The sequence below is a fragment of the Acanthaster planci genome, linkage group LG01 (genome assembly GCF_054643075.1).
Source record: "Acanthaster planci isolate LZ-2023a linkage group LG01, COTS_SCS, whole genome shotgun sequence".
Classification (NCBI taxonomy): Eukaryota; Metazoa; Echinodermata; class Asteroidea; order Valvatida; family Acanthasteridae; genus Acanthaster; species Acanthaster planci.
This window is the reverse complement of record NC_141777.1, coordinates 39,390,946-39,415,003: the sequence shown is the minus strand read 5'-3', so window position 1 is coordinate 39,415,003 and position 24,058 is coordinate 39,390,946. Positions and strand designations below refer to the sequence as shown.

Sequence of the window (24,058 nt, the reverse complement as noted above, 5' to 3'; positions counted from 1 at the left end):
TGGAAGCTAGACTACAGTTACGGTTTACGTCCTTTGGGAAATAGAGGGCGCCTTATAATTTAAAGGCAATGACGTGTATCGATCACTGCATGCGCTGCATGCTGTGTGCATTGGCATACGTGTACATGTACGTGTACATGTACACCTGTACCTGTACATGACAGGCGATTACTACCGTACGTGATATAATCAACAAGGGGTTCGCTTGAAAAAAAGCAGAAATACTGGGCCCTACAAAGGGGGACTGAGATAGTGCAGTCATCCACAGGGGCGAAAACGTGTGCAGTGATGTGCAAAAGATTTTCCGGCGATTTTACCCCCAGAAATATGAAGTTCGTCGTCAACGCATCTCTAACTCAGGATACCACCACCACCATACACCACCGCAATTTCAGTCTAGAACTGTACGTTGTTTTTTGGGGGGGGTTTTTGGTAACTTTTTCAGCGTAAGGACTATTTACAGAGAGCTTCATCATGTGCAAAATCGCATAAACTTATTTTGCCGTTTTGATTGTGCCAACTTACACAGCTATTTGTGGAACAAAAATTCATACTTGCCTTTTATCTTGGTGACGTTTGATGTCTGATGGGGAGGTTAATTCACCTTGTCATCATTAAAATGGTGAAATTCTTGAGCATTTTGCCCATCCACACTCAGTAGCAGAAACTCAGTAGCACGTACTCTCAATTACTGTCAGCTGCACGGCAGCTTGACCAATCGTAGCACACCTGCGGTTTCCTGACCCCATCAAAATGAAAGCCAAGCTATGATCATTGGAATGGAAGCATTTAGGCCAATCACAGCATGGCTGTCGTGTGGGTGACAGGAAAACAAGGAAAAGATAGGAGCTGTGTTGCGAAAATGCTCAAAAATTTCACCATTATGATGACGATATAAGGTGAATAAACAAAACTCCCGATCTGTAGTCCATTTTCATGACTTTTGCTTGCACAGACCATGGAGGAATTTGTTCTTATTCCTCCCTGCATAGCCAGGTAACTGGAAAAGCAAGCTCCTAAAAAGCTCTGTGACTAGTTTGCCAATTTGGAATTGGAGCTACCGTACCATGTTAAAATTAAGCCTGACATCATTTCCTTTACAATAATAGCCAGCAACCATTGTATCAGTGGCATGTATCTAGGTGTTAGGTATTGGGACAAAATTTATTTGGGGCAAAATAACTTTATTTTTCTCATCCACACAAAATGCATCCCCCCCCCCAAAGAATTGGGGCAGTACTCTGTCTACAATGCTGGTGATTTCATTTCCTTAAAAAAAAAATTCAAACATGTCCGAGGAGGGGGAGGAGACTTACCGCCCTATTTTCCCACTAGATACACCACTGCGTTGTACTGCTTCTTTTATTACAGTGTGTGAACATATGACACTGACGAGGTTCAGCCAGAATGTCTGAAAAAACACCACATAAAAACCAAGGACACTGGTGGCGGAAATGGAAAAGACAGAAGTCCAGGAAGCACAAGCGTCACCGTGACTGTGGACAATTCAGGGACAATCACAACTCAGACCAAGCCAGCCATCACCATGACAACATTGAGACACAAGATTGTCGTACAGAACAAGACTGCGATGGGCATCGGACACTTAGGGCTGTAAAGTCAGGGTCTGCTTGCACTAGTGAAAATGCATCCTGCAAGACAGGCAAGGTTGGTAATTGGAACAAAACCCACTCACATTCAGCAGTGACTGACCATCAGAGGATACATGTAGGTGGTGACAAGAGATCTTCCCTTGCAGCATACAGGACAGCATGTGCTTGCACATCTCATCAGCGTAAAACAGGAAGAGCTATGAATGCTGGTAGTTGTGGCATGGAGACAGGACAGAATGCGTCAACCTCAGGAACATCGGCTTCCACAAACAATGCAGCTGTCAAAGATATCCTTTCAGCTGAGATACTTGGTTGGTTTCTTCATTTAGATGCTTTGTGGCTAGTAATGGACACACATGGGCATTGTGAGGGGGCAATCATGCCCCCCAAAAATGATGTACTTAAAAAAAGAAAGAAAAAAAAGAAAAAAGAGGAAACATGAATTGAATTTTTTGAAAGGAGATAAAAATCACCAATTTTCATGAAAAAAAAAATGAATGAAACTCCCTTCCACTGTGAGTGGTTTATTAGTTTGTCCCTGATGAGGTCCTCTCTTCTCCGGGAAGCAAATCCTTGTAATGCCCAAGAATTTACATGTATGTACATATACATGCAGTAACTGAGAATGGAATGGTTAAAGGACTACATGTACATACTAGTACATGTCTGTGCTAGTGTAATACAATTGTCATCTCATGAAATTAGATTTGCTACATGGAAGTGATGGTACACCTGTATGCTTGTCTACTTTTGGACTAAAACATCTGCAGAGTGAAGAAGATGAATTGGCTATTGAAAACAAAGTTAATGTTGTCTAGAATGATTCAATCAAAATCATTCATGTTGGCAATTCAAAATGTAAAATACAAAAATTGCTGCAAACTGTTTACCAAGTAGAGTAACTTGAACTATAGAGTGATTGCTTAATGTTTTAATTCAAGCAGTCTTCCTTAAATCAATACGTCAGATTTGAATCCAAGCATAACAAGGATTTCTAACATTACTGATAAACCTTAACCCCAGTGTACAGATTCCAGGCTTTTACTATGATCCAGACAAGAAGCGATACTTCCGTCTGTTGGCCGGCCATAACAACTTCAACCCACTGACAAGAGAGAATTTAGACAAAAAAGATGCTGAAAAGAAGAGGCTAGAAATGCTTAAGGACAATCTTCCAAACTGTAAACCACAGGTAGCCACAGTCCTGACAAAAGTCAATAGATAGTAACTAACCCTCCCTTCCTCATTGTAGATTTATAAGTGTTTGAAAATTTGTGATTTGTTATCTTAACTACTTACTATGTACACGTAGCTTATAAGATTAATCAAAACGGTGAATTTTCAAGAGGAAGCATCAATAGATGCCAATCATTAAAATCTGTTGAGGACAGAAGTATGAAATGAGATAATGGCAGTTACAGGCAGTAAACAACTCTTAAAGGGAGAAATGTAAAAGTATAAATGCATCATCTCTGCATCTTGCTTAGCATTTATGAACAGTAGGTGACCATCTTGCTTATGATTATAATCAAAGAATTTGTGATCTTAGGCAGTGGCTGAAGGATTTACTTTCTGAATCATCTGTGGAGAGCATTATCTGTTTTAATTTACACGAACTTTTGACGTTGTGTGGTTTTCTCATGTCTGGGTATACGTGTACAGAATAAGCAGAATTTCTCACTCTGTCCTCTTCAAAGAAGGCTCCAAAATGGTCAACTTACCTCAAGACAGTTCACAAGGTACATGTATGATACTATTGCTGCTGTTGGCAGGGTCTATTGACTTGAAAAACCTCTTTATCAGTCAAGATAATGACAAAAATTGATACAGGAAGTGAGACAATTAAGAATATCAGTCAATACTCAAGATGATTTATTATTAAATATAAGCAAATGTGAATGTTGTTCTTCAAGTGTCCTTGTGTAGAAAACTGCATTCACCACAGACCATTTAGCCATTGTTTGCGTCTTGCCTTCGTCAAACTTACCTGATTTTGCCTACGTAGTAATTATGTCATCTAGAATCAACAAAACCAGGACTAACTCTCAAAAGGCTGGTTTTCTTCACATAAATTCTGAGAACCACCCTGTATTTGATCCAAAATTTTCCTTACATCTTGCTGGCAAATTGCTCAAAATGACTGACCTGTGACATTTAATTTGAAAAGCTACTACCGTGCTTTCTGCCATTACTAACGTCCCGTGGAGTGTACAGTCATTCCTAATGCTCGGATTGGATATAACCAGAACATAAAGATAACATCATGGTTTATCCTTTCATCTCATAGATATGCCCAGGAACAGGCGGTCAGTAACTTCAATCTGACACCAAGAAAGCTTGACAATTTCCCTGACCGGTACTTTGATCAGGAATCGGGAGATATTAGTTTCTTACAGGTAAGGAGATACATAAATTTGTTTCTCCATTATTTGAAATATTTATTGATCCACGTCATGGTCACAGTTGGCTACACTGTTGTATGCTGTTGTCTTTTGACTTACAGGTGGATTGTAACCTTCGAAATATCCTGATGGTCCTGTCAGATGATTGCCTTAGCAGGTTAGTTACTTCTGTTGTCAGTTCCTGACTTGACATCTTATGCTCCAAAAGAGTCAACTTTGCAGCGGAAAAAATGTCAAAAAGTATGAACAAATGAAAAAAAGTATCAATACAATACAATATTATCAGTGATAAAATCTGTGTAAGAAATTAAACTTAAAAATTTAAATCTGCAAACTGCAAACTGCTTTACCAGAACTGTAACAACCAAGGGCCTGTTTGTTTCACACAGATCTTAATCTCAATCAATGATTCAAAAGCTGTTCCACACAATCCATTTGGCGGTTTCTGGTGTCGGTGAACCAGTGTCGGTGAACCAGTGTTGGATCACTGATCATGATCTGGATCTGCATGAAACAAACAGGCTTTAAGTCTTCCAGCCCTAAATTGTTGGTCGCTTCATGTCTTCTTTATCTTCAACATAAAGCCAGATAAGGCCTATTCAAGAGGTCACTCAGGTCACAGGTCCCAATCTTTTTTTTTACAAATGAACTTGTACATGGAGACAAATCACTCATTTAGGATCTAGTTGCTTTGCGAAATGATCGACTCTTTTTTGACAGGATGTGGCAAGGCACCATTACATGTGATCGTTCGAAGCCAAGAATGATGACCTTATCCAACTGGAGGGTCCTTAATATCATCAGTAACAGAAATACAAAGGTGAGGACTGATATATGTTTCTGCCTCCACAGTTATTTAGAGTTACAATGGCAGTGAAAAGGCTAGGTGTAGTTTATCTGGTATAGGAACAGTCTTCCCTGGCACCCAAAAGTTCATTAATTGAGAAATTGTATGCATCAACCAGTTAAGTGCTAATACAAGCCAATGATAGTAACTCAGAGAAAAGTATGTTCATTACCAAGGCACCTTTTTATAGAAGGCTTTGCCCATACACCAACATAGATGTTCATGTAAGGGCCAAACATTTCCCCCATGCAAAGCCAAAGTGATTGGAAGTGCCTTTTCATGTTTACGCAAGGGTAAATGTTTAGGGTGGGTAGGAGACTGTAGTAAGGGTAAACTAGCTGTTTGTATATTTGTGCAGCTTAGGGGAAGCATTTCCATCTAATGCCTGATGTTATGTACACAGAGACGGGCAGACAGTGAACTAGCCATAGCTCTTGAAGCCTGTTTTAGGCACGGCCAGAGTTCCTGAGCAGTGTAATTGAACATTGAATGTGTTTTTCAGATCACAAGTGCATCATGGGTTTCTACTGAGAACTCTGAAGACCTACAAGTTATGTATCCTTCAGTAATGTCATTGGAATTGCACAGCTATCAAAATCAAGGAAATATCCTCTATTATCCAGTTCATATTGGTAAACGATACCAAGTCAGTGTATTATGGTTGGGAAAGAGGAGATTCCTGTGTTGAATTAAGAATGTATACTGATTCTATCTGCTCTTCGCTTGTATCGAGTGATCATCTCATCTCAGGTGCTTAGCAACTGAGAATAAATATGTGAGATTAATATCTTCTGCAGCTGAAACCAGTTGGCCCATACAATGTATGTTAAATATTTGTGGCTGTAGAGCGAATCCTGGTCATTTTAACAGATCTACTACTTAGTTGGTTGAAGAATGTTAACTTACTAAGTTCCTTGACCTCTAGCCAATCAGCTACTCACTTAGTGGAGGTCCAATGAATCTGATTCAGCTAATGAAGTGTCCAACTGAAGAAGGTAAGAAAGTCCACATGCTGGACATCTTGTCTGTTGTCTCATCAAGGAGACACCATGGCTTTCATAGAATCACTACGTGCATCTTACACTCGTAATGTTGAAGCGAATTTTGTAATTGGTCATACCCTGCTGGTAGAGTAGACATTTAACCAGCGTGTATGTCCATGACCATTACTTGAGTGAAGTTAACAACCCTTACCCACCGTCTGGGTAGTGGGTGTCACTTGATTAGACTGTAGAGCAACACTGAAGGGCTGCCCTGTCTGCTTGGATCTTAGATTTAAAAAAAATGTTCAAGTCTTCTTGAGAAAGCAATGGGAAGGAAAAAAATAACTTTCGAAGATCACTGAAAAATGTTAGACTTGATCTGAAGTGATGATTGGTCTTGCCAAGTAGTGCAGTAAGTACGGTATCACCCCTCTGCTTAAAGGTAGTTATTGAAGACGTTCATTAAGAAAGTTCTTGGAAGAAAAAATTGATTTCTTTTCTTGTGAAAATAAATTGGAACAGAATCATTTAAAGCACTTGTTTCAGCACTGGTTGGTTTCTACGTTTTACACATCAGTCATCATAGGCTGCAAATCCATGATCAACATGCTCCCTTCTTACCAAGTCATTGTTTCCCAAATATCACAAAGAAATTAGACAGAAGGTTAAGAAAATGAAGCTAGATTGCTTAGCTCGGATTTCATTTCAAAATACATGTATACAGGTTTGAATCCAATAAATCGCTAATCATGTAGTCAGTTGTAAAAGGATGATGCTAAATAAGGACTGTATTTTCTTTGTAGATGACCATATTCACATCGCCTACAGCTATGAAAGTAACCATGAGTCAGCATGGACATGTGCTTGGAGCCCAAATCCTCTGATCCCTGGCTATTTAAGCATAGGTAAAGACTTCAAGAGAATTCTGGGATTCTTGGCAGTGTTAACTTTCAAATGCCGTCTGAGAGGTACGTGCGGGCCAATCTGGGGATATGATCACGGCACATTCAAGTAGGATCTAGCGAATGTGAAAGCATGCTACCAATAAATCTTAACCATGGACTCCTCTATCCAGTGACTTGCAACAAAGCAAAAAAAAAGTCTTAATCACAGGATCTCTTTTTAGTGGACTGTTTTTCCTGATAACTATGATGATGACAAATGGTCTCAAAGTAGGGGAGGCTAGCTTTGTTAACAAACACAAAATGCTACAAATGTTGAACTGCAAAGTATATTGAAGTTGGGAAAAGTCTCGAAGGCACCCATTGCCGATGGTTTACTTGAATCATTCTCAGGAAAAGTGGCTGGCCTAGCCCATTGCTAAGATCATGTTTTGGTCATCATATCCAGGGCTGAGGTAAATATTTATGACGTGAAGATGCTGCTGTTACTGTGTAATGTAAACACTTTCTTTATTATCACTTCTAAGTTGTTGAATTCCAACCCTGCCGCAGATGAAGTTTATCATTAGCGGCATGATTAAGAGAATGTGGAATTGGTTGATAAAAGAAACATTTGTTGGCATAGGTTCCAATAAGAAGGCCTTAGTAGTGGACACAATCTCTGCAGAGAAGAGGAAAGTTTTCACCAACCACAGTGATGTACTTGCTCAAGTCTTTGCCACAAAGGTAGGGTTCATTCACAGTTCTTGTTTGTAACTAGTACTGGGAGGATGTTGAAGGGCCTGTGTCTTGGCCCTTGCTCATTGTGCCGTCCCTGCTTGTAGTTAGCAGAAAATCTTGTAATGTTGGCAGGTATGATTAATCCCACTGAGTTTTCTCACCTGACCCTAAAACTTGGGCCCCAAGAGCCCCTCTGCAAATCAAACCTCAGGCTCCTAATCTTAGAAGACGAAATAGAAAAAAAATTCAAATCAGAGCTCGCAATGTTAACTTGAACTAGGGAGTTGGTGTGTTGCATGGACCAGTGAGAAATGATCAACTTTTCATTTGTCTCAAACATTAAAAGTGTAGTGATTAAATGTTCAACTTCAGATGTTTAAAACTAAAAAACCTTGCTGGGCAGGAATGACAACTTTGCTTGGCTCACACGAGATTTTTTTTCATGCTTTTGAATCATGATCAAGACCACTATGCCAAAAACATGAAAATGTGAACACAATAGTATGCGAGCACTTGTTTGATCTTGAAATATCTATATGTAGCCCAGTTGTTTTTACCTTCCCAGAATCCTGTACTCTACAATGGTACACGCCGTGGGGAGATACTGGGTTGCGACCTTCGATCTGTGACTGAGACAAGGTCAGACATCAATCTGAGACTGCGACAGAAAGTGGCTGTATGTTCCGTCAGACTCCTCAAGGATGAAAACTACCTCGTGGCCAGTGATATGAGTGGACAGGTATGAAGCATGACCTTTGACCCCTGATCCACTCATAAAGTAAAGCTTTGGTCAGGAGTACGGTAATACCCATAAAGTGAAGTGGTTTTAATTGCAAGTTATCAGCATCCATAAGACATGTTATTCTAGGCACTGCAACAACATTCAAAGCACATCATATGATCAAGTTCTTTTGCAAGATTTCAGTCAAGTGATTAAATAAAAAATATCATTCATATACAAGGTCGATGTTTACTGGCTGCCTCGCTTATTTTTGTGTGCTCTTGTAAAACCACTTTTAATCCATCTACAGCGTTGACTGTCATGTTAGTTTTCATTTTTTACATTTTTGTTGGTGTATAGTTCTTATAATGATGTATTTTATCGTATTGATGTCCTTTTATCATTTTTATTGTAATATACGTGTAATTTGGCTGTCAGGCCGCGAGATGTATGAAATAAATAAAACCTAAAACCATCATTCACAGCAAAACAGACAGAACAAAGGACAGTCTGAACAGTAATACATTTGCCAGTTGTAATTGGGTTGAATTGAGGACACTATCATTGAAGCAAAATTCTTGCAAATATCTTAGTCCAATCATTTTTCTATTTTCCCCATTTTCTTGTTGATCCAGGTCAAGCTGTGGGATCTTCGTCAGTGTTTGTGTGTACAAGAATATAAGGAACACCATAACCGTCATTCTTACTTGCCAATATGCCTTGATTCTACAGAAAACATCTTGTATGGAGGTTGGTTGACATGACAGTTTGGGTCTTCAAAAGAAATTTCCTGTTTCTGAACTGATGTTCTTTTGTGGTACCCTTTCTTAAACAATATTGTCATCTGCCTATTTGTCTTGCCCCTCAAGGAATCAGTTACTTTATAAAAAAGGATTAAAAACATTTAAGACTGGCTCAGGAGAATGGATGCGACTTATGCCTGAACCACCTGTTATCTTCCAAAACATTACTCTTCCTAGAAGAAAGCACCATAAAACCTCTCAAATGTGTGCATTGGGTAGTGCCATTAAAAAACACTTTTTTTTCTTCGGAGGTAAATGATAGAATTCCAGACATTCCCTAGGTCAGCATTACACTGTTGTCCAGTGTCACAAGCACTTCCATTCCCCAGGTCAGCATTACACTGATGTCCAGTGTCACAAGCACTTCCATTCCCCAGGTCAGCATTACACTGATGTCCAGTGTCAGCATTACACTGATGTCCAGTGTCACAAGCACTTCCATTCCCCAGGTCAGCATTACACTGATGTCCAGTGTCAGCATTACACTGATGTCCAGTGTCAGAAGCACTTCCATTCCCCAGGTCAGCATTACACTGATGTCCAGTGTCAGCATTACACTGATGTCCAGTGTCACAAGCACTTCCATTCCCCAGATCAGCATTACACTGATGTCCAGTGTCAGCATTACACTGATGTCCAGTGTCACAAGCACTTCCATTCCCCAGGTCAGCATTACACTGATGTCCAGTGTCAGAAGCACTTCCATTCCCCAGGTCAGCATTACACTGATGTCCAGTGTCACAAGCACTTCCATTCCCCAGGTCAGCATTGCACTGATGTCCAGTGTCAGCATTACACTGATGTCCAGTGTCAGAAGCACTTCCATTCCCCAGGTCAGCATTACACTGATGTCCAGTGTCAGCATTACACTGATGTCCAGTGTCACAAGCACTTCCATTCCCCAGGTCAGCATTACACTGATGTCCAGTGTCAGCATTGCACTGATGTCCAGTGTCACAAGCACTTCCATTCCCCAGGTAAGCATTACACTGATGTCCAGTGTCACAAGCACTTCCATTCCCCAGGTCAGCATTGCACTGATGTCCAGTGTCACAAGCACTTCCATTCCCCAGGTCAGCATTGCACTGATGTCCAGTGTCACAAGCACTTCCATTCCCCAGGTCAGCATTACACTGATGTCCAGTGTCACAAGCACTTCCATTCCCCAGGTCAGCATTACACTGATGTCCAGTGTCACAAGCACTTCCATTCCCCAGGTCAGCATTACACTGATGTCCAGTGTCAGCATTACACTGTTGTCCAGTGTCACAAGCACTTCCATTCCCCAGGTCAGCATTGCACTGATGTCCAGTGTCACAAGCACTTCCATTCCCCAGGTCAGCATTACACTGATGTCCAGTGTCAGCATTACACTGTTGTCCAGTGTCACAAACACTTCCATTCCCCAGGTCAGCATTGCACTGATGTCCAGTGTCACAAGCACTTCCATTCCCCAGGTCAGCATTACACTGATGTCAAGTGTCAGCATTACACTGTTGTCCAGTGTCACAAGCACTTCCATTCCCTAGGTCAGCATCACACTGATGTCCAGTGTCACAAGCACTTCCATTCCCCAGGTCAGCATTACACTGATGTCCAGTGTCACAAGCACTTCCATTCCCCAGGTCAGCATTACACTGATGTCCAGTGTCACAAGCACTTCCATTCCCCAGGTCAGCATTGCACTGATGTCCAGTGTCACAAGCACTTCCATTCCCCAGGTCAGCATTGCACTGATGTCCAGTGTCACAAGCACTTCCATTCCCCAGGTCAGCATTACACTGTTGTCCAGTGTCACAAGCACTTCCATTCCCCAGGTCAGCATTGCACTGATGTCCAGTGTCACAAGCACTTCCATTCCCCAGGTCAGCATTACACTGATGTCCAGTGTCACAAGCACTTCCATTCCCCAGGTCAGCATTGCACTGATGTCCAGTGTCACAAGCACTTCCATTCCCCAGGTCAGCATTGCACTGATGTCCAGTGTCACAAGCACTTCCATTCCCCAGGTCAGCATTACACTGATGTCCAGTGTCAGCATTACACTGTTGTCCAGTGTCACAAGCACTTCCATTCCCCAGTGTCAGCATTACACTGTTGTCCAGTGTCACAAGCACTTCCATTCCCCAGGTCAGCATTGCACTGATGTCCAGTGTCACAAGCACTTCCATTCCCCAGTGTCAGCATTACACTGATGTCCAGTGTCACAAGCACTTCCATTCCCCAGGTCATCATTACACTGATGTCCAGTGTCAGCATTACACTGATGTCCAGTGTCACAAGCACTTCCATTCCCCAGGTCAGCATTACACTGATGTCCAGTGTCAGCATTGCACTGATGTCCAGTGTCACAAGCACTTCCATTCCCCAGGTCAGCATTACACTGATGTCCAGTGTCAGCATTACACTGTTGTCCAGTGTCACAAGCAGTTCCATTCCCCAGGTCAGCATTACACTGATGTCCAGTGTCACAAGCACTTCCATTCCCCAGGTCAGCATTGCACTGATGTCCAGTGTCACAAGCACTTCCATTCCCCAGGTCAGCATTGCACTGATGTCCAGTGTCACAAGCACTTCCATTCCCCAGGTCAGCATTACACTGATGTCCAGTGTCACAAGCACTTCCATTCCCCAGGTCAGCATTGCACTGATGTCCAGTGTCACAAGCACTTCCATTCCCCAGGTCAGCATTACACTGATGTCCAGTGTCAGCATTACACTGTTGTCCAGTGTCACAAGCACTTCCATTCCCCAGGTCAGCATTGCACTGATGTCCAGTGTCACAAGCACTTCCATTCCCCAGGTCAGCATTACACTGATGTCCAGTGTCAGCATTACACTGTTGTCCAGTGTCACAAACACTTCCATTCCCCAGGTCAGCATTGCACTGATGTCCAGTGTCACAAGCACTTCCATTCCCCAGGTCAGCATTACACTGATGTCCAGTGTCAGCATTACACTGTTGTCCAGTGTCACAAGCACTTCCATTCCCTAGGTCAGCATCACACTGATGTCCAGTGTCACAAGCACTTCCATTCCCCAGGTCAGCATTACACTGATGTCCAGTGTCACAAGCACTTCCATTCCCCAGGTCAGCATTACACTGATGTCCAGTGTCACAAGCACTTCCATTCCCCAGGTCAGCATTGCACTGATGTCCAGTGTCACAAGCACTTCCATTCCCCAGGTCAGCATTGCACTGATGTCCAGTGTCACAAGCACTTCCATTCCCCAGGTCAGCATTACACTGTTGTCCAGTGTCACAAGCACTTCCATTCCCCAGGTCAGCATTGCACTGATGTCCAGTGTCACAAGCACTTCCATTCCCCAGGTCAGCATTACACTGATGTCCAGTGTCACAAGCACTTCCATTCCCCAGGTCAGCATTGCACTGATGTCCAGTGTCACAAGCACTTCCATTCCCCAGGTCAGCATTGCACTGATGTCCAGTGTCACAAGCACTTCCATTCCCCAGGTCAGCATTACACTGATGTCCAGTGTCAGCATTACACTGTTGTCCAGTGTCACAAGCACTTCCATTCCCCAGTGTCAGCATTACACTGTTGTCCAGTGTCACAAGCACTTCCATTCCCCAGGTCAGCATTGCACTGATGTCCAGTGTCACAAGCACTTCCATTCCCCAGGTCAGCATTACACTGATGTCCAGTGTCACAAGCACTTCCATTCCCCAGGTCAGCATTACACTGATGTCCAGTGTCAGCATTACACTGATGTCCAGTGTCACAAGCACTTCCATTCCCCAGGTCAGCATTACACTGATGCCCAGTGTCAGCATTACACTGATGTCCAGTGTCACAAGCACTTCCATTCCCCAGGTCAGCATTACACTGATGTCCAGTGTCACAAGCACTTCCATTCCCCAGGTCAGCATTACACTGATGTCCAGTGTCACAAGCACTTCCATTCCCCGGGTCAGCATTACACTGTTTTCCAGTGTCACAAGCACTCCCTTGATTATCTGACTCTTGGAATGTTTGACAAGTTTATTCTTTTTGTTAAGAATTCACAAGATTGAAGTCGGATGTTTGTATCTGTGTTTGTGCAGTTGGTCAAGACAGGTATACACGACTGTGGAGTCTGAAGGAGGGTCGTCTCTTGCGGACTATCCCATGTCCAACTCCTCCTTCCCCTATCAATCCAGCTGTGGTCTACTCTCAACAATGGCATAATGGAGCACCTGGTGGCTTACTGCTAGGGGTCCAACGAGATCTATACTGGTATCCTCTATGATGAGGGCATATACAAATCCTTGGCAAAAAAATGATCTTGGGGGCCCCTGAAAAGTTGCTAGTTCCTTGGTTACTCTTGCATAGCATCAACACAAATTGGAAGCTCCAGCCAGCACTTACTAGCACTAGGAAATTGGTTTTTGTACCTGGGTTAGATTGCTTACAGTGCAGTTGTGCTTAGACCCAGGGCCTACAGAATGCTTAATCCAGCTCTGGGTGGAATTATTACATTTCACTTTCAATACAAGACATTTTGCGTATTACTTGTGCTCTTTGATTTTAGCATGTGGTAATAAGCCAGGTGAACCAGCATGGTACTGAGTGTTCACTGCGACACCAGTACTGTTCCCTCCTTGTGAAAGTTCAGCAAATAATAAAAGGGACAGAGAGCCAATAAATGTAGCTGTCATTGGCAACATCTAATGTTTCTGTACCACCTAGATGCAAGAGACTTTGATTCAGCTTGGCAAGTTATTCCCTACTCAATGGGCGACTGTGACATGTAAATTTGCTGTATAAATATAAATTATTGTAATTTTATAATTTCTGTAATGATAACTTAAAAAATGTGTTTTACTCATGCGCACTTGGAGGAGAAAGTGGTTCATGGTGATGTTGAAGTTTTTGTGTTAACTTTTTTGTTACTTTACCTGGAGGTTCACCTTGAGACTTATTCCATGGGACCTACTTCATGTATTTCAACCCACCACTTCTTTTGAATAAAACAGGATGCGACATCACCAATTTAGATTGTACCTGATAAGTCATTGGTGATTCTTGCTGTATCAAAAGGACAAAATTAGCTTTCAAGTTAAGTTTATATTAACCACTTCCTGCCGGGGTGCCCGGTTTTGGACAAAAGAGCTGGTCTTTCTAACTAAAGACTTTACTCGGAATAAAGGACCTGCTGCTGGGAATTGCCATCATTTTTCGCCTTCCATTTTTCGAAGGTAATCCGACACTGTTTTGAAACAGTGCACCACTGTTTTGGGCATAGCGCACCAGTGGATTAGCACTGCGGATAAAAGTACTCCTGGGCCCCATTGATGAGCGACACAGCGCTGCTGCTCGCTAATCCAGCAGCGTTTGAAAAAACACTACTGGCATTCACCTGAACAAAGGAAATTATGCAACACCACACAATTCTGGGCTGTCTTTTACAGGGCTGCAGGCTTAGATCAGAGAGACATTCGTGTGGGTGTAAACAACCAGTAAATGAACACATGAATTTTTGAAGAATTTTGAGAACGGAAAATCTTAAAAAGGTCCCGCCATCACATCCCACTCAAGAGAAATCCACCCAGCAGGTAGTGGTTAAAAGTCTACACTTGTGGAAAATGTTTACTAGTTATTGAGCAATTCACCCTGAAATCCCAGTTTACTTTTTTAGGACGCCTTGAACAGTGTAGTCCCAAAATGTTTGACTCACAACTCTCATCCCTCCATATTGTGTCAAAGATAATTGCTGCTCATGGTAGAGGGGCCAGCAGGTGCATCTGGTTTATTGTTACATGAACAACTGTGCTTCCGATGGCTGAAAACAGGAGATGACGGGGCAGTTACGGAACAATGATTAAAGGAATTGAAATGTATGCCCCTGGGAAAGTTTTAAAAAAGGTTTGTTAAATCTTAAGCTATTAACATACACATGTAATTTAATTGGGAAATGTGGTTATAATGGCAAAATCTTAATCGTCAGACATTCTGTTTGCAGTGCCAGAACAAAATATTTGCAACCTAAAATCATGGTGAAAGCATGAACAAGAGATTTTAGAGAAAGGTTTATCAGGTGTAAGAACAGTCTTAAAGAAGAAAACCATGAAAAAGTCAGATAAAATGAATGCAGAATGAATGTGATTGCCTGAACTATGCTGATTTTCATTGTGCTTGTAGTAATTGAGTAACTCCATAACAATGAGTTATGGGGGGGCATTTAAGGACATTTGTGGATGAAGTACCCCTCAGTGGTAAGAGGCAAGTCTTGGCTAATCCTTGAAGAACTTAAATCCTTGCATACAGAACAATACCATGACCTACTGTGAATGCCTTGCTCCAAAGTTTAAACAAAAAGTGTTTAGGGGTTATTTCGTGTTGGATTCAGCACCATCTTTAACAATATGGTAACCTGATGCCGAAATAAACTCCACCTGTGAAACTCTACAAATGGCATTTGTGACAATTTCATCGATCACCTGTTGCAATGAGTCTCACAGCAAGGTGGGTGGTACCTCTGTTCTATAAAGTCCATTGCAAAGCACCAAGGGTCCATTTTGATTAAGGAAAGGCAAAGGGGGAGTGACAGTGGTAACAAAAACCAGTTATCAAGATGCATTTTTTTTTTTGCGTTGGGGAGATGTTAATTATATATAACGGCTTTGCCCTTACCCAACGTATATTAATAAACACTCTGCTCAGTGCTTGTCCGAGAGCTTGCGAAAAAACCTCACAAGCTTACTCGGGTGGGACAAAGCCGTTATATATAATTAACATCTCCCCAATGCAAAAAAAAATACATCTTGAAAATAGTTCGCGGTACCCGCTGCTTCATTTGACTCGGACCGGCCAGCCGACCCCGGCAAGCTCGGTGGTCGAGTGGTTAAGACATCTGCACTAGTAAGCAGGAGGTCGTGGGTTCGAGTCCCACCCGAGTAAGCTTGTGAGGTTTTTTCGCAAGCTCTCGGACAAGCACTGAGCATACAGTGTTTATTAATATACGTTGGGTAAGGGCAAAGCCGTTATATATAAAAAACCAGTTAATTGAAATCTGTTTGGTTTTGTTTTTTGTGAATTACATGTAGGTTTAGTTTGACTTGCAGTATATATCTGACACTACACAAATTTTCCCTCAAGAAAACTGCTGAAAAGGGGGTCATGACAAAGTGCCATTGTCCAATAATTCATACAATGTGTGTTTGTTCAAAAAACATGGCACATCCAAACCTTGCCCATGGAGTTGTCGTTACCACAGCAGGTCTTGCACAGCAACCAAATCCCAGTTTGACATACACTCTGCCACCGCAGATTTCTTGGACTCTGTGGGTAAGCCTTCCTGACAGTAAGGGAACAATTTCTTTGTTCCAAAAGTCAGAGCCGTATTGTGGGGTCAAAATTTTATCATCCTAACATTTTTAATCCCCATACCGTCTACATTTCAAAATGTGTGTAATCGCCCTAACCCATTCACAAGTATACGGGAACCTAATATACACCAAGTGTGGACCTGTAAACAAAAGCAGTCCACATAAGGCAGGTTGTTTGAACCTTGTGTGGACTAAGCCAGGTCCACATAAGGTTACCCCCTCTGGAAAACAAGTTCAGAGGTATGTTGGGGAGAGGGTTATCCATCGCAAAATTAAGAGGAACGTTCAAGGAAATCGTCATCAAAAATCTAGCTCGAAAGAATGTTCACCGTTCAAGAAAAATGAGTATTTTCATTGAATTTCCTAACTACGAGAAAAAAAGGAATGCCCACACTAGGTAGGTAACACCAACGTGTGGATGTGTGTGTGTGTACGTACAAAATGAATGGGGGCAATGTTTGTTGAAATGCCAACTGGAGGTATTCAAGGCACCTGTAGCAACTGGACCCATCAGTTATGCCTCTGTATACAGAAAGCCTGATGTTTTCATGTCCTCCAGTGTGAAGTGATTAATGAACCAATTGCCTCTGATGATTCTATATTGTGATTTCAAAACAAAACATTAAATCTATGATCACAGCAATCATTCGTGAGTTGAATTATTTATTCATATCACTGATAAATGTTAATATTTAAAAACATTTTATCTTTAACGGGAAAAAACCTTAAAGGGGGAAAACTTAATAAAAATGATTTAATTTAATTGCCTTGAAATGCTGACTCTCTTCATTTTGCTTCATTGCACTTTTCATCCTAGAATTTCATTTTTGGCATTCAGTGTTCCAACAATCGCTGTCTTCTATGATTTGGGGAAAGGAGTCGGCTTATCTCTCAAGTACTATGAAGTACAAAAATCAGTCAGTTTTTACAAATTGGTAATTTTGTTTCTCATTTGCAAGATTACATTGTTCAAAGTTTCCAGTTCATCTACTTGATATCTAGACAGACTCTTGCTCTGCATTTGTGTACATGGGGCTGGATGATTTGTGAAAAAAATCAGGTATGGAAACAAATTCTACACTCTGTATACCAGCTTGATTAGAGAAATACCCAATTTTACAGCTTGTGGTGGTCTCCTTTCAAATATATATAAATTTGATGAAAGTACTGCTTAATTCCACAGTTTCATTTCAGAGGCTTTACAGCTGACATGGTTGGATGGAATTTTGAATCAACAGTGAAAATTGAAAGTAGAAAATTCTTACAACGCTCAAATGCATTTCTGTTCCAAAGCTCCCTGCCAGAAAAAAAAAGATTTGAAGCCATTGCACTCAATATTCACGTTGACGTATTAGACTTCACAGCATTTCGTTCTGATTACACATGTGCATACAAACTTGGCACATAATTGAACGAACAATAGCTCACTTCAACTGGAACCAGCCTATCTATCCAATACTTCAATAATCTTACAAAAAACAATAACTGACAGTCACTGAGATTCAGTCCAATTTAGCAATTCATTTTGACTGTTGAACCTAAGTGATCAACCACTTTTTCTTCCCTTCAAAGTAGGAAAGGGATAAATGCTTTCCTTGACTTGGGGTAGTCTTCAAACTTCTGCTTGTAGTACCTGTCAAGATAGAAAGAAAAATGGAATTTGTTACACTTACAAAATGTTAACTACTGCTACCCTAAATCCTCAAGGTTCAGATTGATACCAAGTGTCACAAGGAATACTGTTGAATTTGGTGTGATTGGGGTTCAGATTGATACCAAGTGTCACATGGAATACTGTTGGATTTGGTGTGACTGGGGTTCAGATTGATACCAAGTGTCACATGGAATACTGTTGGATTTGGTGTGATTGGGGTTCAGATTGATACCAAGTGTCACATTGAATACTGTTAAATTTGGTGTGATTGGGGTTCAGATTGATACCAAGTGTCACATGGAATACTGTTAAATTTGGTGTGATTGGGGTTCAGATTGATACCAAGTGTCACATGGAATACTGTTGGATTTGGTGTGATTGGGGTTCAGATTGATACCAAGTGTCACATTGAATACTGTTGAATTTGGTGTGATTGGGGTTCAGATTGATACCAAGTGTCACATGGAATACTGTTGGATTTGGTGTGATTGGGGTTCAGATTGATACCAAGTGTCACATGGAATACTGTTAAATTTGGTGTGATTGGGGTTCAGATTGATACCAAGTGTCACAAGGAATACTGTTAAATTTGGTGTGATTGGGGTTCAGATTGATACCAAGTGTCACATGGAATACTGTTAAATTTGGTGTGATTGGGGTTCAGATTGATACCAAGTGTCACAAGGAATACTGTTAAATTTGGTGTGATTGGGGTTCAGATTGATACCAAGTGTCACATGGAATACTGTTGGTTTTGGTGTGATTGGGGTTCAGATTGATACCAAGTGTCACATGGAATACTGTTAAATTTGGTGTGATTGTTCCATTGTGTTAACCATGATTACACACTGGTTTTTTGTAATCATTCACCTTACTTAACAAACCTCTCTGAGTACAATACATGTCAGTCTACTGAGAGTAAGTACAAGAAGTGAGGGTGTGTGAAACATACCAATGGTGTCGATAAGCTCTCGGTCCAATGTTACATGCAGTGAAGATAGCAAATGCCAACCCTGGCAGTGACCAGCAAGCGATGGCAAATCCACTCCATTCTACCACCTCACCAAAGAAGTTAGCCCCTGAGACATACTCAAACATTCCACCTGTACAAGGTCAAGCAACATGACAACTTCCTCAGTTCTTAAGAGCTTCTAGGCAGAAAATAGATTAAAACAAATTTACCAAGTGTAAAATCTTGTGAAAATGAGTATTTGGTGATTACACCCAGACCCTCATTTGGAACAGAAATTCTTAAAGTAAAATATTTGTGTTTCCAGCATTTGTTGAATAACAATGATTAAGCACGAGCAAGATCTTTGCCATGTGTATCACCAATACATTCTATGATAGATGTATGTATAGCTATGAGTATACTCAATAGCAATGTTCTTCACGAGGGGTTTTAGCAGGGCGGGCCACCCTGTTAAAAGTTAGACCACCCCACTTAAGTTTTGATACGTCAGATAGCACCACAGAGCATCTAGACTCCAAAATTTCCGGGGTGTTTGAGTGGTCCCGGACCCCGTGCAATAATGGCTTTGCGCTCCATGCTCACATTAGGTGTCGTCCTGCTCTAATTTTAGGCTGTGGAGAACATTATAATAAATTTTGTTTCATGTTTGGACATCATCTGACCATGTGGTATCTTGTAGCCTGTTTCTCCTGGTTTTCTGAGGTTTCTGAGGATGGAGTCTGAGTGGATGTTGATGGCCATTCCAGAAAAGAAGAGAAACACACCTACATGTGGGTAGATAGAAAGACCAAGGAAACAAGTTCTTTGGTTTTCTCTAATCAACATAGAAAATCTAGCTATTGATAAATGTATTCTTATCCTCCCGTGTTATTCCAATCATCCATGATGGATTGGAAGACTTTGTAGGATTTTGAAGGACTAAGGATAGTATAGCCTTGTCACTTTTGCTTTAAATACATCTCCTTGCCACTTGAAGGTATAATGAAAGATAGTTTTTTAAGGATAGCGTGAAGTTTCTATCGATTGTCACCTTTGTTTATTAATACCTTTCATTTGTAAATATACAAATTTTGTTTTGAAACTTAAGGGGGCCAAAATGTGTGTATAACATTTGATACAGCATACATGTTCTTCCCAAACAGCAGTTCTTTTCCTTTTACTTCAATCTATGACAATTTTTTATTCTAATCCTGCCTAAGGACATGTACATGCATCATGATAATTGAATCAAGCATGCTCCTTTTTACAAAAAACAATGTGTTTTACAAATAAAGGTAAAAGTTCTTCTGGAGTAAGGCGAAGGATTTCCATTCACAAATATCCCACTGTTGAAGGAGGCATCATTGAACAATTGACTTCAAATACTACCGGTATTTTAGAACATGAGTGATGCATGCATGTAAATAGACTTGTAAAGATACACCGTAACCATGCAACCAATATCAAATGAAATGGGCTAAAGTCCAAAAGATAGGATCTGTTGCCTTACATAAGAGTGCAGTTGTCACCTTGTATGACTGGGACAAGGCACCTTGCTTAACCCAGAAAGGATCTCTGGCTAACAATTACCCATCACCAGGTGATATGAGTCCTATCAACTAGTATGAGCACACTCACACTGAACCTCATTTGTATCATAAATCCAAGGTGACTGGGATCTACTGATTCCCATAAAAGACCCAGTAATAAGTTATGATTTTTTAGAACTCTATTCAAGTCTTCATTTTCTTACTTTTTATCTGTCTGGTACAAAAGCACTCTTTTGATTGAAATGATGGGCCCAAAAGATTATGCAACAGAGTCTGGGGAGGCCACTACTGAACTTCTTTAAAGTGGATGACTGAGGCAAGTCTAGGCCTCACCTGCAATCATTAGCAAATCTTACCAATGATAAATCTAGGATCCCTTGACCAGCTCTGAGGGTAGACAGCATAGTGTGTTAGGTATTGACCTTGTAGATAACCATTAGTGACACAAAAGAAAAATGCTAGGAGGAAAGCAAGTAGCGTTGTTGGCTTGCCACCACGAATCAGAAAGGTGAAGACAAAAGTTCTGCCAGACATGACATAAATATAAAAATCAATTTGAGTTATTCAAGCTTTCCGTGCACTGTGGTTAATTAATACATGTATAAACACAGTTTGCAGGTGTCTATGGAAAGACCTTTTTCAATTGTTAAATCCAAGTGGGGTTGGGTATAACATCCTGTGCACTATCACCAAAGGGCCAACGTGATATATATATATACATGTATCAGTTGACAAAGTCAGTGTACGCAGCCAATGTGCCTGCTCTGCACAATCTTGAATCGTGTACTCAATCCCGAGTTGATTTGCCTGTGAATGAAATGCATTCACAGGATAATCAGAAAAGATACTGTAAACCAGTTCCACAGTATTGGTGCACAGGTTATCTGGACAATCGATGTCAAGATATCAAACTCTATTCAATACTTTGTACATGTACTTTGCAGTCTATTGCAAAATTTATATTCCTGTATATGCCTGACTTGCACTATGGGCACTAAAACATCATACACGTAAATGAAGGCAATTCAAAATTAAACATGGTGTGCCCTTGCTCAAGGAAGAGTTCCATATACAGATGTCTAATTACCTGAAGTGACCTATTTGCCTTCAGAAAGCAAAAAAGTCCAGAATAGTTAAATTTAGGAGGAAAAATACCATATTTACTGAGAAAACACTTAAAATCTTTCAGACCAGTCTCATAGGGTTTGTGTGTAGGGGTGTCAAGTGGCATCCATAAATTTAACTCTTTCTGGGGTCCATCGCTCCCCCCCCCCAAAAAAAAAAATTTTTTGGCTCGCCAGGCCAGTCGATGTGATGAAACCACTACCAGAGTCAAACTTACTCAAGATTGGTAGGCCTAGTGGTATGGTACTGAATCACTCTGTTTTTTACCACCCACCCATTTCAAATTTCGTTAGACTAACCTCTGGAAGTAGTGGAAAATCATCAGACTGATGAGAACATTGTTGACAAAGCCTTGTTCTCCTCCACTCGCGATCAGCAAAATGGTGGGCAAAAGAAAGCTTGGAATCTCCTGGACAAACCACGCAACTTTCCCCGGAATGAAACAGCCAAAACGAGAGTCAACATATCGACCGTACGGGGCGCCTACGAATTGCAAAATTACACTCACGAACGCACCCAGAAATATAAAGCAGTATGCCACCTTGTCCAGAAACTCCTCTTCCTTCATACCCAGCATATCTGTCAGGGTTTGTGTGAGGGGGAGTGATACAGGGTCTCCTGCAGGAGTACTCATTTTGGTCCAAATAAAATTCGTGGCGGAAATATCCGAGTCCTCTTCAGCAGTTGATACATATGTACGTGCGCTGGTCGTACAATGTATGCGTGTTGTGCAACATGGGCTCTAGGCCGTTTTCCAATTTCAACTTCGGCTCCGTTCAGGCTTCAACTGTTTTTTTATCACCTGACTTTGAAGCTGTAAGCGCACTTATTAGTCTAATAGTGCCACAAAACATCAAATAAGATGCAAGAGAGCAAAAAGTTACAGTAATTCAATTTTATTTAAACGCTTCAGGCCCACAATCGGGGGTTAGTTTCGGGGACGAAGACGAATTGAGAATTGGAAAACGGCCTCGTAAATGTGCAGGTGCTGGTATAATTAGCGTGTTGGTCATTGACCTTAAGTCAAGAGAGGGCGGTGTTCATACCGTACCAAGCGCTTGCTCGAAACTTCTGCGCTGACGCTTGGCAAAGTCGCCACATGCACGTGTATACTGAGGGTGGTTTTGAACTGAGAGGTGACTGATGCAGGAAGGTCATTCCAAGAAGGAATTGTTCTCAGGAACGCTCTGGAACCATTTTAAAGACAGTCTAACAGAAATAATCAAGAAATTACTCGTAGTTCCACAGAAGGCCACCAGGGGCCATCCAAGACCTGGCTTTCGAAAGCTTATTCGTTGTAGGTAGAGGGAATTTGGAAAGAGGTTAGACAAAAGGAATTCAGAAAGAGGTTACCTCAGAGCAAACAAAATCTGGGCTATCGTCAGACTGGGAGAAATTTCACTCAAAATGCTGTGAATAAAGAAGTGCGTCAGGCCAAAGAACTTCTGGAAGTTTATCATCACAAATCGTACAGTATGCGTAATCGACATTGGAGTTCCAGTATTAGGATTCGGAGAAAGAAATATCACTTCTGATAAAGACAAAGCTTAGGATGTGGCAGACCAGTTTAGTAGTGTATTTAGCAAGGATGACTTGGCCGACACTGGGTCTAAATGACTACCAAGCCCGTATTCAGATATGGCAAACACCACAGTGTCTGTAGATGTCACCCAACTCCTCAGAGAGCTACAAACTATCCGCATGTTTGTTCTGTGAAAGTTTTGCGTGAAGTATACAAACCTAGATAAGACTGCCCTGTGACAGCTGTCAAAACATTTGGACTGATCCGATGTACATTGTGGGAAAAAAATTGTTCCCCTTTTCATGCTCTATGTACTGAAAGGATAGCACCTTTATTTATAGGCCAATTAACTATCAATAGAAAGAGTTTAGGTAGTCCTCAACATCGTCCATTGAAATTGGTTTAACAGAAGTTTATTCAATAATTAACTGAGCAGCTAGCTGCTGCCGAAGGTGCCCTGTATCGGCATAATAACGTTGATTTTTCTGACTCCAAACTAACAAGATATGGGTACTTCCGTCAAAAAAGTCAAGTTGTATAATCGTATTGTGGGTGGGAGGGCTCAAAACAGGGGAGCCTCTTCTTCCAAGGAGTTTTTTCTCTTTTGATTTGATTGTTTTGTTTGGGTGTTTTTGTTTTCGCAATCGATGTTTCCGTTTTTGTTTTTCACCAAGCGAGATTTATAAATGTCGTCAATCTTTTGTTTTGATTTTCTTTACCTGAATTGCCCTTGTAGAGCCTAAATTAATTTAGACATCTTACATTTTTTCTTTCGAAAGCTTCTTGACAGTGGATCTTTTTCGGCACTTAAGAATTCTTTTCAAGTCAATCTTTTCCAAGTCTCCTCCTATCCTCACACAAAAATCACACATCAAAGTGAGTTTAGCCTGAACTTAGGCAAGATTCTTTGGATCAGTCGCCCATGTTCTCATAC

The 24,058-nt window shown here is 41.2% G+C and overlaps 2 protein-coding genes across 2 annotated transcripts; one reads left to right on the top strand and one right to left on the bottom strand.

The window, feature by feature from the left end:
- Nucleotides 1–127: 127 nt before the first annotated feature.
- On the top strand, nucleotides 128–15,093 carry dcaf4 (DDB1 and CUL4 associated factor 4). The gene is made up of 14 exons (XM_087140094.1): nucleotides 128–404; nucleotides 1,372–1,901; nucleotides 2,643–2,805; nucleotides 3,276–3,352; nucleotides 3,901–4,009; nucleotides 4,117–4,172; nucleotides 4,736–4,835; nucleotides 5,365–5,417; nucleotides 5,796–5,857; nucleotides 6,649–6,750; nucleotides 7,373–7,473; nucleotides 8,033–8,206; nucleotides 8,824–8,938; nucleotides 13,058–15,093. The coding sequence occupies exons 2-14, from the start codon at nucleotides 1,408–1,410 to the stop codon at nucleotides 13,240–13,242; spliced, it is 1,791 nt and encodes a 596-aa protein (XP_086996220.1). The 5' UTR covers nucleotides 128–404; nucleotides 1,372–1,407; the 3' UTR covers nucleotides 13,243–15,093.
- Nucleotides 15,094–16,967: 1,874 nt separating this feature from the next.
- On the bottom strand, nucleotides 16,968–22,592 carry srd5a1 (steroid 5 alpha-reductase 1). The gene is made up of 5 exons (XM_022237438.2): nucleotides 21,902–22,592; nucleotides 20,834–21,000; nucleotides 19,611–19,712; nucleotides 18,928–19,078; nucleotides 16,968–17,954 (listed from the first exon to the last, which is right to left on the bottom strand). Exons 1-5 carry the CDS (start codon nucleotides 22,234–22,236, stop codon nucleotides 17,888–17,890), a joined length of 822 nt encoding a protein of 273 aa, XP_022093130.2. The 5' UTR covers nucleotides 22,237–22,592; the 3' UTR covers nucleotides 16,968–17,887.
- Nucleotides 22,593–24,058: the final 1,466 nt, after the last annotated feature.